At 42.0% G+C, this 16786-nt stretch overlaps 1 protein-coding gene across 1 annotated transcript in view; it reads left to right on the forward strand.

Moving 5' to 3' along the window:
• Positions 1 to 5254: 5254 nt before the first annotated feature.
• The window catches only part of LOC111978365 (Na(+)/H(+) exchange regulatory cofactor NHE-RF1), a 52229-nt gene continuing 40697 nt past the window's right edge, over positions 5255 to 16786 (forward strand). The window contains exon 1 of the mRNA XM_024008383.2: positions 5255 to 5893. Coding sequence (XP_023864151.1) covers positions 5459 to 5893 — 435 coding nt within the window. The 5' untranslated portion in view covers positions 5255 to 5458. The remainder of the gene's footprint in view (positions 5894 to 16786) is intronic.

Below are 16786 nucleotides of genomic sequence, written 5' to 3' on the forward strand. Positions count from 1 at the left end.
ACAGAAATGCCATAGAAACATTTCCCCCCTTTTACAAGGGAGAGCTGTCTCAAGATTAACACATTTCCCCTAGGACCCATGACACTGTGTTATCATTAAAATGCWGTGACATGCATGTGTCACAAGGTGGAAAGTGTTGGGTTCTAAGTCTGGGTTGAGCAGGCAGAGTGAAGCAGAGGCAGACAACAAAATTATGTTTTCAAACACTTATTTTCTATGGCATGGTTTTCTCCACATAAATTGCGATCAAAGTTTAAGCATGTTCTCAGMTAAAATTCTTACTTCAATTCCATAATTATTTTCCATACTTCGTAGCATGCTCTTTAACTTTTAACTTTAAAACCCATGCTAGTTACAACCACAGATATACAAACCAAACAAAACAAAAAGGGTCCCAGGAAGTGATAGAGCCCAGGAGGCAGGCGTCCATTTTTACAAGAGCTCAATTTCAGCTTGACCAAACTCAATTAGCAATGTGCTCTCACCAAACAAAGCCATAACACGTTCCGGCACAACCTGGAACCCACCATGCTTCCAGACAACATTCACTTCCTGTGAGAAGCTGCCTGGAACACAAAAACAAATGGGTTTAAATACAGCGTTCAAAAGCATATGATGTGTTAATCAAACAACACAATGCTTCCATGCAAATAACTCACACCTGCTTTCAGATATATAATAATACAATTTCATAATATTATGCTGCTGAAGTTATTTCAGGTTGCCAATTTGAATATGAACTTGAGTATTTTACTCAGAATATTACAATATGTTATTTACCTGGTCAGTAGTTTCTTGTGAGAATGCCAAATGTTGTATTTGATGTATGCTGCATAAAAATGATATTTTCTAAAATGTTTTGTATTTGTCTCTCACTTCACTGGGAATATTGCGTGTGTGTGTGTGTCTGTTCGTGCGTGCGAGAGAGAGAGAGAGAGCGAGAGAGAGAGCGAGAGAGAGAGAGCTCAACGTTGGTACACACCGCCAGAGGGCATTGTCTTTTAATTTATGTTCTGTTATTCCCTGAGGGGCTGAAGGCATCATGGTCAAATGTAAAACAATGAATGTAATGTTCTTATATTCACAATTGTGTGCTACATTTAACTTAGAAGGGTTTTATAGTTGACCTACTTTCATGAGATTAGTTTTTATTCTTTCAGGAACAAAGAAACGTGTTATCAGTTTGGATTACGTCTATGGATGAGGAATCATGAAGAAGCTTTGCATTCACATAAATAGCCATAGCCTATCGATGACAGTGTCTATATCATAGAGATCCTATTAAATTAATTATAACAAAGCAACAGTAAACATGTCGTCCCACACGAATGATACAGCACCCCCTTGGGCCAATCAGTGTAATTTTGTAAATTACGGATCTCTATGGCAAGATGCATTATTCACCTAAGTTTCATCAAAATCGAGCCAGTGGTGTCTGAGATATCGCGTGTGACTAATGTACGTACAGTGGATTACTATGACCCCCCCTTGGGCCCATCAGTGTAATTTTGTAGATGATGGAATTTTATGGCAAGATGCATCATTCACCAAATCTTCGTCTGAGATATTGTGTGGGTTAGCTAGACTTATATGCCTGACCATGTATGCCAAATTTCATCACTCTAAGTCAAACAGATCAAGAGGTATAAACATGCCCGTTATAATGCCACCGTGAAGTCGATAATAATGTTCTTGCATATGTTGTCTTGACAGGGTTTGCAARATGTGTACCACATTTTGGGACAATACAAATAACCTTGACTGATTTACAGTGCCTTCGGAAAGTATTCAGACCCCTTCACTTTTTCCACATTTTGTTATGTTACAGCCTTATTCTAAAATGGATTAAATAAAACAAATTCCTCAGCAATCTACACACAATACCACATAATGACAACGCAAAAACAGTTTTTTAAAAAATGTTTGCAAATGTATTAAAAATAAAAAACAGAAATACTTTATTTACATAAGTATTCAGACCCTTTGCTATGAGACTCAAAATTGAGCTGGAGTCCACCTGTGGTACATTCAATTGATTGGACATGATTTGGAAAGGCACACACCTGTCTATATAAGGTTSCACAGTTGACATTGCATGTCAGCGCAAAAACCAAGCCATGAGGTCYAAGGAATTGTCTGTAGAGTGCCGAGACAGGATTGTGTCAAGACACAGATRTGGGTAAAGGTACCAAAACATGTCTGCAAGCCCATAATCTACTTGATAAGTAATAGCCTAGGCGACAACTTTTGTTCATAGAGGAATTTAAAGGCAGCCCATTGGCTGTCTGATAAACTCAACGACAGTGTTAGCCTCCCCAARATGATGTTCCGGTTTTGAGGGGAAATGGAAAGAGAGACACTTTTTGAATGTTAACAAGGGTTTTCACTAATTACCTCAGCCACAAAGTCAAAATTGGCTATATCGGAAAAATTTGCTTTTTGGTCTTAATTTTAAGGTTAGGGTTTAGGCATAAGTTCAGCAGTGTGGATAAGGTAGGGTTAGYTTTAAAATCTTAAGAACATTTTTTAAGAAGATAAATTGTTGACATAGGTGGGTTTCTGCTAAAGCCACTTTCTATCATTCTAAATTTCATCAGTTTGGATGAAACTCTTCCACCTTCTCCTCCATCCACTTTGAAAAGAAGGTTGACGACATCCGCTCCTCATTCACTCAGCCTATTGGGTCTACTGGTCACACTCTCACAAAACTACCCTACGCCTTGACCTCTTTCTCCCCTCTCTCTCCAGATGAAATCCTGCAATTAGTGAGGTCCAGCCGCCCAACAACCTGCCCACTCTACCCCATCACCACCTCCCTTCTCCAGACCATCTCTGAAGACCTCACTTCCCTCATCTCTGACCACTGGCTGAGTCCCCTCTGAKTTCAAAATGGCCAGAGTAGCTCCCCTCCTCAAGAAACCAACAACTCTACAGACGAGTATCCCTTCTTTTCTTTCCAAAACACTTGAGCGTGCTGTCTCTGACCAACTCTCTCGCTATCTCTCTCAGAACGATCTTCTTGACCCTAACCAGTCAGGCTTCAAGACGAGTCACTCAAGCGAGACTGCTCTTCTCTGTGTCATGGAGGCTCTCTGCACTGCCAAAGCTGACTCTCTCCTCTGTTTTCATRCTCCTAGATCTATCTGCTGACTTTGACACTGTGAGCCATCAGATCCTTCTCTCCACCCTCTCAGGGCTGGGCATCTCAGGCTCTGCACACTTTGGATTGCATCCTACCTGGCAGGCCGCTCCGATCTGGTACTGGTGACAACTCCACGGTGTCCCCCTCCCAGAGTGCAAAGAACCTTGGCATGACCCTGTCGTTCTCTGCAAACATGAAAGCAATGACTCGCTCCTGTAGGTTCATGAGCCACAACATCCAGTAGAGTACGACCCTACCTCACACAGGAAGCTGCTCAAGTCCTAATCCAGGCTCTTGCCATCTCCTGTCTGGACTACTGCAACTCGCTGTTGGCTGGGCTCCCCGCTTGTGCCATCAAACCCCTGCAACTTATCCAGAATGCTGCAGCCCGCCTTGTCTTCAACCTTTCCAAGTTCTCCCATGTCACCCCGCTCCTCCGCACACTCCACTGGCTTCRATGGTACTTCCCTACAGAGCGGCAAGAGGAACTGCCCCTCACTTTCTTCAGGCTATGCTCAAACCCTACACTCCAACCTGAGCACTCCGTTCTGCCACCTCTGGTTTCTTGGCGAGGGCCTACCTCTTCAAAGAGTATCTTAAATAATCCCACCTGCTAAATGACTAAAATTGAAATGTTTGACTTTGTGGCTGTGGTAACTAGTGATGACCGTTAACAAGGCAACACTCCATTTTAACTTCTCCACATTTACTGGATTGGTTGAACAGTGCAGAAGAGAACCTCCCCGMACAGTTTTTTWTCCATTCTCGTCAAGACCGGTATGTAGGGCAGGGATCATCAACTAGAGTCAGCCATGGGATGATTTCTTATTATTTTTCTTGAGCGCAAGGTCAGGGGGCTAGAACAAATAAGAATTTGTTCTTAACTGACTTGCCTAGTTAAATAAAATAAAMAAATTGCAAGTCATTTGAAGACTGCAAATTGACCATAAGAACCTTCAAACCTGTGTATACGATTACATATACACTGAGTATACCAAACATTAGGAACACCTTCCTAYTATTGAGTTAAACCCCCCCCCTGCTTTTGTCCTCAGAACAGCCTCAATTTGTCAGGGCATGGACTCTACAAGTTGTCAAAAGCGTTCCACAGGGATGCTGGCCKATGTTGKCTCCAATGCTTGCCACAGTTGTGGCACAGCGGTATAAGGCACTGCATCTCAGTGCAAGAGGTGTCACTACAGTCCCTGGTTCGAATCAAGGCTGTATCACATCTGGCTGTGATTGGGCGGCACACAATTGGCCCAGCGTTGGCCGGGGTAAGCCGTCATTGTAAATAAGAATTTGTTCTTAARTGAATTGCCTAGTTAAATAAAAAAAGTTGMCTGGATGTCCTTTGGGTGGTGGACCGTTCTTTATACACATGAGAAATTGTTGAGTGTGAAAAACCAAGCAGCTTTGCTGTTCTTGACACAAACCAGAGCGCATGGCACTTACTATCATACCCTATTCAAAGGCACTCAAATATGTTGTCTTGCTCAATCACTCTCTGATTGGCACACATACACAATCCATGTCTCAAGGTTTAAAAATCKTTCTTTAACTTGTGTCCTCCCCTCAATAAGGGATCATAGCTTTCACCTAGTCAGTCTATGTCATGGAAAGAGCAGGTGCTCTTAATTGTTTTTTTTATACTCAGTGTGTATCTCTATAATGCGTGAGAATACTTTGGAACAGATTTCAAAAATTAAAATCACTTGGAGCTGATATGCTGATGTTTTTACAGTACTTTATGTCCATCAATAAAAATAAAAATAAAAAATACTTTTTTTTTGCTCAGAAAACTTGGGGGGGCAAATAAAATCACTTGCYGGGCAAATTCTTTCATTACTATGCGTGGGAATACTTTGGAACATATTTTGCTAAATTAAATACATGTTTTGTTTTGCTCAGAAAATTTGGGGAACCCTTGCCAGTTGGGGAACCCTGGTTCTAGTTTCAGGCATTTATTTTTAAACCTACATTCGTATAAAACAGCATTTTCCTAAAGGAGATTACTGATTGGTCTTGTCACCTGTCAGACCAGGACACGTCACCGTCAACTTTAAAAACTAAGCCCAGTTGATTTGAACACACATGCAAGACTTATTTTGTGGGTCTTGCAAGCCCTGACTGAGTGCAGTTCAAGCATAGTTACTTGATTTCAACGTTTCTATGAGGACCTTACCCGAATTGTCACAGTGACACGCCGTGCGAATGAGTTAATCCGTCTGTCTAATTTCTGTTCGCTTGTTTGTTGTTCACTTTTCATTTATTTGTTGTGACTATCTGTGGGAGTATTTGATCAGCGGCAATATTATGTCAAATCTCCGGCCTAGACTTTGTGTTTTAGGAAAGGGGTTGAATGGCTACGGCTTTCATCTGCACGGTGAGAAAGGGAAAACCGGACAGTTTATCCGACTCGTAGAACCAGACTCTCCCGCCGCTGCCACCGGTCTCTTCGCCGGGGACCTACTGACGTTCGTTAACGGGGACAGCGTGGAGGGCGAGAGCCACCAGCAGGTCGTTGCCCGGATACGAGCCACAGTGGGTAGCCTCGAGCTGATCGTGGTAGACGCTAAAACGGCGGAGGTACTAAATAAGCACAGCTTAAAGTGCCGTAAAGAGTATGTCACGGAGGGCATCCCGTTACCAGGGGAAGCAGCGAAAAGCAACGGGACCTCGAGAGAGACGACCCTTACACCGACAGAGAACGGAAACCTCTCCCTACAGAGGCTGAGTGTCAACACCAAGGTAAAAGGGACTTTAAGAAAAGTTTTTCTATCTCCCTTAGGTTAATTTCGCATAATTACATTTTATGTGGGACATTTTCATAGGCCTTGTCATGGGGTTGGAGAGCTGACCAGGGGGCTACCACTTGCTGTCAACACATTGAACTACAAATAAAGATGTAAGCCTACATCCTACCATGTTTCATTTTGAACTACAAATAGAGATGTAGCCTACATCCTAACCCTGTTTCATTGGACTACAATAGATGTAGCCCTAACATCCACCTGTTATTGTGAATACAATAGAGAATGTAGCCTACATCCTAACCCTGTTTCATTGTGAACAACAATAGAGATGTAGCCTACATCACTACCCGTTTCATTTTGAACTAACCCCAATAGAATGTAGCCTAGCATCCTACCCTGTTTCATTGGAAACCAATAGATGATGTAGCCTAACATCCTAACCCTGTTTCATTGTTGAACTACAATAAGATGTAGCCTACATCCTACCCTGTTCATTTGCATATAAGAACCACATCCTACCATTTGAACTACTGAGATGTACCTTATCCTACCCTGTTTTCCATTTTGAACCACAAAGAGATGTACCTACATCCTATCCTTTTCATTTTGACTAACAATATGAGCATGTAGCCTACATCCTACCCCTGTTTCCTTGTGAACTATATGTTTACCTACAGTGTTATAATTAAGTGTGGTTTCCACTGCACACATACCCTTTCTAAGGTCCAACAGGTGCCTATATTTTACTTACTCTCATTTTACTTACTCTTACTCTCCACCCGGCACAGCCAGAAGAGGACTGGCCACCCCTCATAGCCTGGTTCCTCTCTAGGTTTCTTCCTAGGTTTTGGCCTTTCTCTCTCCACCCGGCACAGCCAGAAGAGGACTGGCCACCCCTCATAGCCTGGTTCCTCTCTAGGTTTCTTCCTAGGTTTTGGCCTTTCTAGGGAGTTTTTCCTAGCCACTGCTTCTACACCTGCATTGCTTGCTGTTTGGGGTTTTAGGCTGGGTTTCTGTACAGCACTTTGATATATCAGCTGGTGTAAGAAGGGCTATATAAATACATTTGATTGTGTGACAAGGACAGACACGGGTAGAGAAATATGCATATTTCTCTATCTAATTTGATCTATCGAAACATTTACAAAAAAGCTTTTAATCTCTTATCAGAAGGCTATACAGACAGCATAACCACATACCTGATATTTCCTTATCTGAGCTGGAGTGTTTGGTTAAAAGGCATGCTTGAAAGGTCTTGTGAAAATTGTCAGAGACCTCAGTGGAATGCCACTGAACAGTTCTGTCTACCTGTTGAACAACAAGGGTAGTCATTGTGTTAAATGGGTCCCTATTCTCTTCTAAAGCCCATGTTCAGGTTTGGCTTGTCAGACCAGATCTAGACCCATGGCCCTGATGTTCCAAGCACTCCTGATGTCATGTTCATGTCTTCTGTCGGGATTGTAACATGAGCTGTTATATTAGCCTTGGGCTAAACAGGCAACACTTGAGATGCTGGTACAGTAGACCTATATCCATTTTATGCAAATMATATTCCCTCTGATATGCTGTCTAAATCCAGGGTTTGTTGGTTCTGTGTCTGTCACTAGAAGCTAGGCCATATTTGTATGCTCCATATGTCGCGTTGAAGTCGGAAGTTTAAATACACTTAGGTTGGAGTCATTAGCTCATTTTTCAACCACTCCACAAATMTATTGTTAACAATCTATAGTTTTGGCAAGTCGGTTAGGATGTATGACACAAGTCATTTTTCCAACAATTGTTTACAGACAGATTATTTCACTTATAATTCACTGTATAACAATTCCAGTGGGTCAGAAGTAACTTTAACTTTAAAAATCCCATGCAGTTACATCACCAAAAATATACAAACCAAACAAAACAAAAAGGGTTCCCAGGAAGTGATAGAGCCAGGAGCAGCTCCATTTTTTACAAGAGTCAATTCAGCTTGACACAAACTCAATTAGCAATGTGCCCTCAACCAAACAAAGCCATAACACTTTTCCGGCACAACCTGGAACACCACCAATGCTTCCAGACAACATCACTTCCTGTGAAGAAGCGCTGGAACACAAAACAAATGGGTTAAATGACAGCGTTCCAACAAGCATATGAATCTGTTTAAGCAAACAACACAAATGCTTCATGCAAATAACTCCACACTGCTTTCAGATAATAAATAATACATTTCATAATATTATGCTGGGCTGAAGTTATTCAGGTTGCCAATTTGAATATGAACTTGAGTATTTTACTCAGAATATACATAATTATGTTATTTACCTGGTCAGTATTTTCTTGTGAGAAGTGCCAAATGTTGTATTTGATGTATCTGCATAAAAAATGAATTTTCTAAAAATGTTTTGTATTTGTCTCTCACTTCACTGAATATTGCTGTGTGTGTGTGTGTGGTGTGGTGTGTGGTGTGTGTGTGTGTGGTGTGTGTGCTCGGCGTGCGTCGTTGCGTGCGAGCCGTGGAGCGAGCGAGAGACAGAGAGAAGAGAGAGAGAGAAGAGAGAGAAAGAGAGAGAGAGAGAAGAGAGAGAGAAGAGAAGAGAGAGAGAGAGAGAGAGAGAGAGAGAGAGAGAGAGAGCTCAACGTTGGTACACACCGCAAAGGCATGGTCTTTTAATTTAAATGTTCTGTTATTCCCTGATGGGGCTGAAGGCATCATGGTAACATGTAAAAAATGATGTAAGTTCTTTATATTACAATTGTGTCTACATTTAACTAGAAGGGTTTTTAATCTTGGACCTACTTTCATGAATTAGTTTTATCTTTGAGGAACAGAAAGAAAACGTGTTATCAGTTTTGGATTACTCATGATGAAGGAATCAGAAGAACGCTTGCATTCACATAAATAGCCATAGCCTATCGATGAACAGTGTCTATATCAATAGAGATCCTTTAAATTAATTATAACAAAGCAACAGTCAACATGTCGTCCACACGAATATACAGCACCCCCTTGGGCCAATCAGTGTAATTTTGTAAATTACGGATCTCTATGCAAGATGCATTATTCATAATTCATCACAATCGAGCCAGTGGTGTCTGAGATATCGCGTGTGACAATTACTCAGTATACTATGACCCCCCCTTGGCCCATCAGTGTAATTTGTAGATATGGAATTTATGGCACAGAATGCATCATTCACCAATCTTCGTCTGAGATATTGTTGTGGGTTAGCTAGACTATATGCCTACCATGTATCAAATTTATCAACTCTATGATCAAACAGATCAAGAGGTATAAACATCCCGTTATAAGCCAATCCGTGAGTCGATAATAATGTTCTGCATATGTTGTCTTGACAGGTTTGCAAAATATGTGTACCACATTTTGGGACAATACAAATAACCTTACTGATTACAAGTGCCTTCGGAAAGAAAATCAGACCCCTTCACTTGTCCACATTTTGTTAATGTTACAAGCCTTATTCTAAAATGGATTAAATAAAACAAATTCCTCAGCAAATCTACACACAATACCACATAATGACAAACGCAAAAACAGGTTTTTTTAAAAAAGTTTGCAAATGTATTAAAAATAAAAACAGAAAACTTTATTACATAAGTATTCAGACCTTTGCTAATGAGACTCAAATTGAGCTGGAGTCACCTTGGTACCAATTCAATTGAATTGGACATGAATGTGGAAAGGCACACACCTTCTATATAAGGTTGCCCAGTTGACATTCATGTCAAGCGCAAAACCAACCAATGAGGGTCGAAGGAAGTGTCTGTAGAGTGGCCGAGACAGGATGTGTCAAGACTACAGATTTGGGTAAAGTACCAAAACATGTCTGCAAGCCCATAATCTACCTTGATAAGTAATAGCCTAGGCGACAACTTTTGTCATAGAGAACAAAAGGCAGCCCATTGGCTGCTGATAAACTCAACGACAGTGTTTAGCCTCCCCAATATGATGTTCCGGTTTTGAGGGGAAATGGAAAGAGAGACACTTTTGAATGTTAACAAGGGTTTTTTCACTAATTACCCCTCCTCAGCCACAAAGTCAAATTGGCTTATATCGGAAAAATTGCTTTTGGTCTTAATTTTAAGGTTAGGGTTGGCAATAAGTTCAGTCATGTGGATAAAGGATAGGGTAGATATTAAAATCTTAAGAACATTTTTTAAGAAGATAAATTGTTGACATAGGTGGGTTTCCCTGCTAAGCCGACTTTCTATCATTCTAAATTTCATCAAGTTTGGGATAAACCCCACCTTCCCTCCATCCACTTTGAAAAGAAGTTGACGACATCCGCTCCTCATTCACTCAGCCTAATTGGTCTACTGGTCACATCTCACAAAACTGACCCTAATGCCTGACCTCTTCTCCCCTCCTCTCTCCAGATGAAATCCTGATTAGTGAGGTCCAGCCGCCAACAACCTGCCCACATCTACCCCATCACCACCGTCCCTTCTCCAGACATCTCTGAAGACCTCAACTTCCCTCATCCTGACCACTGCTGGAGTCCCCCTCTGACTTCAAAATGGCCAGAGTAGCTCCCTCCTCAAAAAACCAACAACTCTACAGACGAGTATTCCCTTCTTTTTCTTTCAAGAACACTTTGAGCGTGCTGTCTCTGACCAACTCTCTCGCACTCTCTCAGAACGATATTCTTGACCTAACCAGTCAGGCTTCAAGAACGATCACTCAAGCGAGACTGCTCTTCTCTGTGTCATGAGGCTCTCTGCACTGCCAAAGCTGACTCTCTCCCTGTTTCATCTCCTAGAATCTATTGCTGACTTTGACACGTTGAAAAGGCCCCCCAATTCCCAAAGATCGCTTCTCTCCACCCTCATCAGGGCTGGGCAGTCTTTCAAGGCTCTGCCACTTTGGATGCATCCTACCTGCAGCCGCTCCGATCTGGTAACTGGTGACAACTCCACGGTGTCCCCCTTCCCAGAGTGCAAAAGAACCTGGCAGGACCCTGGATACCTATCTCTCTACAACATCAAAGCAATGATCTCGCTCCTGCAGGTTCTGATCTACAAATCCGTAAAGTACGACTACTCACAGTGAAGCGCCAAGGTCCTAATCCACAGGCAACTTGTCATCTCCTGTCTGGAACTACTAGCAACTCGGTGTTGGCTGTGCGCCACTGTGCCATTTAAACCCTGCAACTTACTCCCAGAAAATGTCTGCAGCCCGACCCTGGTCTAACACTCCCGTCTCCATGCCCATCTCTTCCTCCGACAACACTCCAACTGGCTTATGGTACTTCCCGGTGACAGAGCGTGGCAAGGGAAACTGCCCCTCACGTTTCTTCAGGCTAGGTAGCTCAAACCCCACAGTCCAACCTGAGCACTCCGTTCTGCCACCTCGGATTTCTTGGCGAGGGGCCTACCTCTTGCAAAGAGTATCTAATAATCCACCTGCTAAATGACTAAAAATTGGAAATGTTTGACATTTGTGGCTGTGTAACTGAGTGATGACCGTTAACAAGGCAAGCACTCCAGTTTCGTAACTTCTCCACATTACTGGATTGGGTTGAACAGTGCAGAAAGAACTCTCCCCGTACAGTTTTTTCGCATTCTCGCAGGGACCGCATGTAGGGCAGGGATGCATCAACTAGAGTCAGCCATGGGATTGATTTCCTTATTACTTTTTCTTGAGCGCAGTCAGGGGGCTAGGAACAAATAAGAATTTGTTCTTGAACTGACTGCCTAGGTTAAATAAGAAATAAAAAATGTCAAGTACATTTGAGACTGCCAAATGAACGAAGCATAAGAACCTCAAACTGTTATTACTTGGTATCGATTACATATACACTGAGATGACCAAACATGTAGGAACACTTTCCTGAATATTGAGTAAAACCCCCCCTGCTTTTTCCTCAGAACAGCCTCAGATTGTCAGGGCAAATGGGACTGCTGAACAAGTGGTCAAAAGCGTTCACGTTAAGGATGCTGGCCAATGTTGCTCCAATGCTCTGCCAACAGTTGTCGCGCACAGGCGGATAGGCACTGCATCTCAGTGCAAGAGGTGTCAACTACAGTCCCTTGGTCGAATCAAGGCGTATCCACATCTGGCTGTGATGGGCGCACACCATTGGCGCCAGCGTTGGCCGGGGTAAAGCCGTCATTGTAAATAAGAATTTGGTTCTTAATTGAATTGCCTAGTTAAATAAAAAAAGTTTGCTGGATGTCCTTTGGGTGGGGACCGTTTTATATCACATGAGAAATTGTTGAGTGTGAAAAAACCAAGCAGCTTGCTGTTCTTTGACAACACAAACCAGAGCGCATGGCACTTACTATCATACCCTATCAAAGGCACTCAAATATGTTGTCTTGCTCAATCACTCTTGATTGGCACACATACAATCCATGTCCTCAAGGTTTAAAAATCCTTCTTTAACTTGTGTCCTCCCCTCAAAAGGGATCATAGCTTTCACCTAGTCAGTCTATGTCATGGAAAGAGCAGGTGCTCTTTAATTGTTTTTTTATACTCAGTGTGTATCTCTATAAAGCGTTGAGAATATTGGAACAGATTTCAAAAATTAAAAATCACTTGGAGCTGATATGCTGATTTTTTACAGTATTTTATGTCCATCAATAAAATATAAAATAAAAAATACTTTTTTTTGCTCCAGAAAACTTGGGGGGGCAAATAAAATCACTTGCGGGCAAATTCTTTCATTACTATGTCGTGGGAATACTTTGGAACATATTTTTGCTTAACTTAAATACATGTTTTTTGTTTGCTTCAGAAAATTTGGGGAACCCTTGCCAGTTTGGGGAACCCTGGTTCTAGTTTTCAGCATTTATTTTTAAACCTACATTCGTAAAAACAGCATTTTCCTAAAGGAGATTACTGATTGTCCTTGTCACCTGTCAGACCAGGACACGTCACCGTCAACTTTAAAAACTAAGCCCCAGTTGATTTGAACACACATGCAAGACTTATTTGTGGGTCTTGCAAGCCTGACTGACAGTGCAGTTCAAGCATAGTTACTAATTTCAACCGTTTCTATGAGGACCTTACCCGAATTGTCACAGTGACGACACCGTGCGAATGAGTTAATCCGTCTGTCTAATTTCTGTTCGCCTTGTTTGTTGTTCACTTTTCATTTATTTGTTGTGACTATTGTGGGAGTATTTGATCAGCGGCCAATTATGTTCAAATCTCCGGCTAGACTTTGTGTTTTAGGAAAGGGGTTGAATGGCTACGGCTTCATCTGCACGGTGAGAAAGGAAAACCGGACAGTTATCCGACTCGTAGAACCAGACTCTCCCGCCAGCTGCCACCGGTCTCTTCGCCGGGGACCTACTGACGTTCGTTAACGGGGACAGCGTGGGAGGGCGGCAGCCACCAGCAGGTCGTTGCCCGGATACGAGCCACAGTGGGTAGCCTCGAGCTGATCGTGGTAGACGCTAAAACGGCGGAGGTACTAAATAAGCACAGCTTAAAGTGCCGTAAAGAGTATGTCACGGAGGGCATCCCGTTACCAGGGGAACAGCCGAAAAGCAACGGGACCTCGAAGAAGAGACGACCCTTACACCGACAGAGAACGGAAACCTCTCCCACTAAGAGGCTGAGTGTCAACACCAAGGTAAAAGGGACTTTAAAGAAAATTTAGGTTAATTTCGCATAATTACATTTTATGTGGGACATTTCATAGGCCTTGTCATGGGGTTGGAGAGCTGACCAGGGGGCTACCACTTGCTGTCAACACATTGAACTACAATAAGAGATGTAGCCTACATCCTACCTGTTTCATTTTGAACTACAAATAGAGTGTAGCCTACATCCTAACCTGTTTCATTGAGACTACAATAAGATGTAGCCTAACATCCACCCTGTTTCATTGTGAACTACAATAGAGAGTAGCCTACTCCTAACCCTGTTTTCATTGTGAACTACAATAGATGATGTAGCCTAATCCTACCTGATTTCGATTGTTGAACTACCCAATAGAATGTAAGCCTACATCCTACCCTGTTCATTTGAAATACCAATAGAGATGTAAGCCTACATCCTACCCTGTTTCATTTTGAACTACAATAGAGATGTAGCCTACATCCTACCCTGTTCATCTGTGAACATACAATAAGATGTACCTACATCCTTACCCTGTTTCTTGTGCAACTACAATAGAGATGTAGCCTTACATCCTACCCTGTTTTCATTGTGAACACAAAGAGATTTGTACCTACATCCTTACTCCTGTTTCATTTGCATACAATATGAGATGTAGCCTACATCCTACCCTTTCTTGAATTTGAATGCTTCCTACTGTTCATTGAACTATTGTTTACCTACAGTGTTATGATATTATAGTGTGGTTCCACTGCACACATACCCTTTCTAAGGTCCAAACAGTGCCTATATTTTGACTTAACTCTCATTTTACTTATTCTTACTCTCCACCCCGGCACAGCCATGAAGAAGGACTGGCCCCCCCTCAGTATGCCTGGTTCCTCTCTAGTTTCTTCCTAGGTTTTGGCCTTTCTAGGGAAGTTTTCCTAGCCACGCGTGCTTCTACACCTGCATTGCTTTCTTGTTTGCGGCTTTTAGGCTGGTTTCTCTGTACAGCACTTTGATAATCAGCTGGTAGAAGAAAGGCTAGTATAAATACATTTTGATGTGTGACAAGGACAAGACACGGTTAGATGAAATTTCATATTTCTCTATCTAAATTTGATCTATCGAAATCATTTACAAAAAAAGCTTTTAACTCTTACTCAGAAGCTATACAGACAGCATAACCAACATACCTGATTTTTCCTTATCTGGCTGGAGCTGTTGGCTTAAAAGGCATGCTTGAAAGGTCTGTTGAAAATTGTCCAGGAGAACCTCAGTGGAATAAGCCACTTGAACAGTTCATGTCCTACCTGTTGAAACAACAAGGGTAGTCATTGTGTTAAGAATGGGTCCCTTATTCTCTTCTAAAGCCAGTTCAGCGTTGTTGTCAGACCAGAATCTAGCCCATGGCCCTATTTCCAAGCAACTTTCTGATGTCATGTGTCATGTCTTCTGTCAGGGGATTGTCAACATGGAGCTGTTATATTAGCCTTGGGCTTAAAACTTGAATGCTAGGTTACAGTAGACCTATATTCCATTTTTATGCAAATTATATTCCCTCTGAATACTGTCATAAATCCAGGTCTTGTGGTTCTGTGTCTGTCACTTACGATAGCTAGCCATACTTTGTATGCTCCATACGATGTCTGCGTTCGAACGTAACGGAGTTACAATACACTTAGTGTGGAAGTCATCTAGCTCATTTTCAAGCCACCACATAATGTATTGTTAACAATCTATTAGTTTGCGCAAGTCAGGTTGGATGTATGACACAAGTCTCATTTTTTCCAACAATTGTTTTACAGACAGATTATATTCACTTAATAATTCACTGTTATAACAATTCCAGCTGGCGCCGTTTCACGAAGGTACATACACTAAGTTGACTGTGCCTTAAACAGCTTGAAAATTATGTAATGGCTTTAGAAGCTTCTGATAACTACTTACATCATGCTGGTCAATGGAGGTGTCACCTGTGGATGTATTTCAAGGCCTACCTTCAAACTCAGTGCTGTCTTTGCTTGACATCATGGGAAAATCAAATAAATCAGCAAAGACTCAGAAAAAAATGGTATATCCGTCCACAAGTCTGGTTCATCCTTGGGAGCAATTTCCAAACGTTACCACCATCTGTGGTACCACAATGCTATATCCTGTACCAACAATTCGAACTGCTAACCAGAACCACCACACCACATCATCAAGAAGACTTGCACAGCAGAGATCAGCCATCAGTTTAGTGGCCCAACTTTTTTTTACATCATCCTTTCTTTTGTTGTAGTATAGTCATTATTACACAGTCCCATCATTTCAATGACAGACAACTTGTATGTCTTAGATAATGCTGGGAAAAAGTGCCAAATCAATCCCAAAGAACAACAGCCAAAGGACCTTGTGAAGATGCTGGGAGGAAACGCGTACAACAAGTATCTATATCCACAGTAAAACGGTCTATTCGATATAACCCGAAAGCGCTCGCAAGGAGAACCACTGATCCAAAACCTGCCATTAAAAAAGCCAGATTACGGTTTGCAACTGCACATGGGACATAAGATCGTACTTTTTGGAGAAAGTGTCTCTGGTCTGAAGAAACAAAAATTAAGAAATGATTTGGCCATAATGGACCATCGTCATGTTTTGGAGGGAAACAAGCGGGGAGGCTTGCATAGCCGACGACCACCATCCCAACCGTGAAAGCACGGGGGTGGCAGCATCATGTTGTTGGGTGCTTTTGCTGCAGGAGGGACTGGTGCACTTCACCAAAATAATGCATCAAGAGGAAGGAAAAAAGCTATATGGATATATTGAAGCAACATCAAAACATCAGTCAGAAGTTAAAGCCTCGTCGCAAATGGGTCTTTCAAATGGACCAATGACCCCAAGCATACTTCTAAAGTTGTGGCAAAATGGCTTAAAGGACAAACAAAGTCAAGGTATTGGAAGTGGCCATCACAAAGCCCTGACCTCAATCCCATAGAAACTGTGTGGGCATAACTGAAAAAGTATGTGTGAGCAAGGAGGCCTACAATAATGACTCAGTTACACCAGCTCTGTCAGGAGGAATGGGCCAAAATTCACCCAACTTATGTGGGAAGCTTGTGGAAGGCTACCCGACACGTTTTGACACAATTATAACAATGTAAAGGCAATGCTTACCATATACTAATCGAGTTTATGTAAAACTTCTGACCCACTGAGGTGATGAAAGAAATAAAAGCTGAAATAAATCATTCTCTCTACTATTATTCTGACATTTCACATTCTTCAAATAAAGTGGTGATCCTAACTGATCTAAGACAGGGGAATTTTACTAGGATTAAATGTCAGGAATTGTGAAAC

Source organism: Salvelinus sp. IW2-2015, linkage group LG18 (genome assembly GCF_002910315.2).
Source record: "Salvelinus sp. IW2-2015 linkage group LG18, ASM291031v2, whole genome shotgun sequence".
Classification (NCBI taxonomy): Eukaryota; Metazoa; Chordata; class Actinopteri; order Salmoniformes; family Salmonidae; genus Salvelinus; species Salvelinus sp. IW2-2015.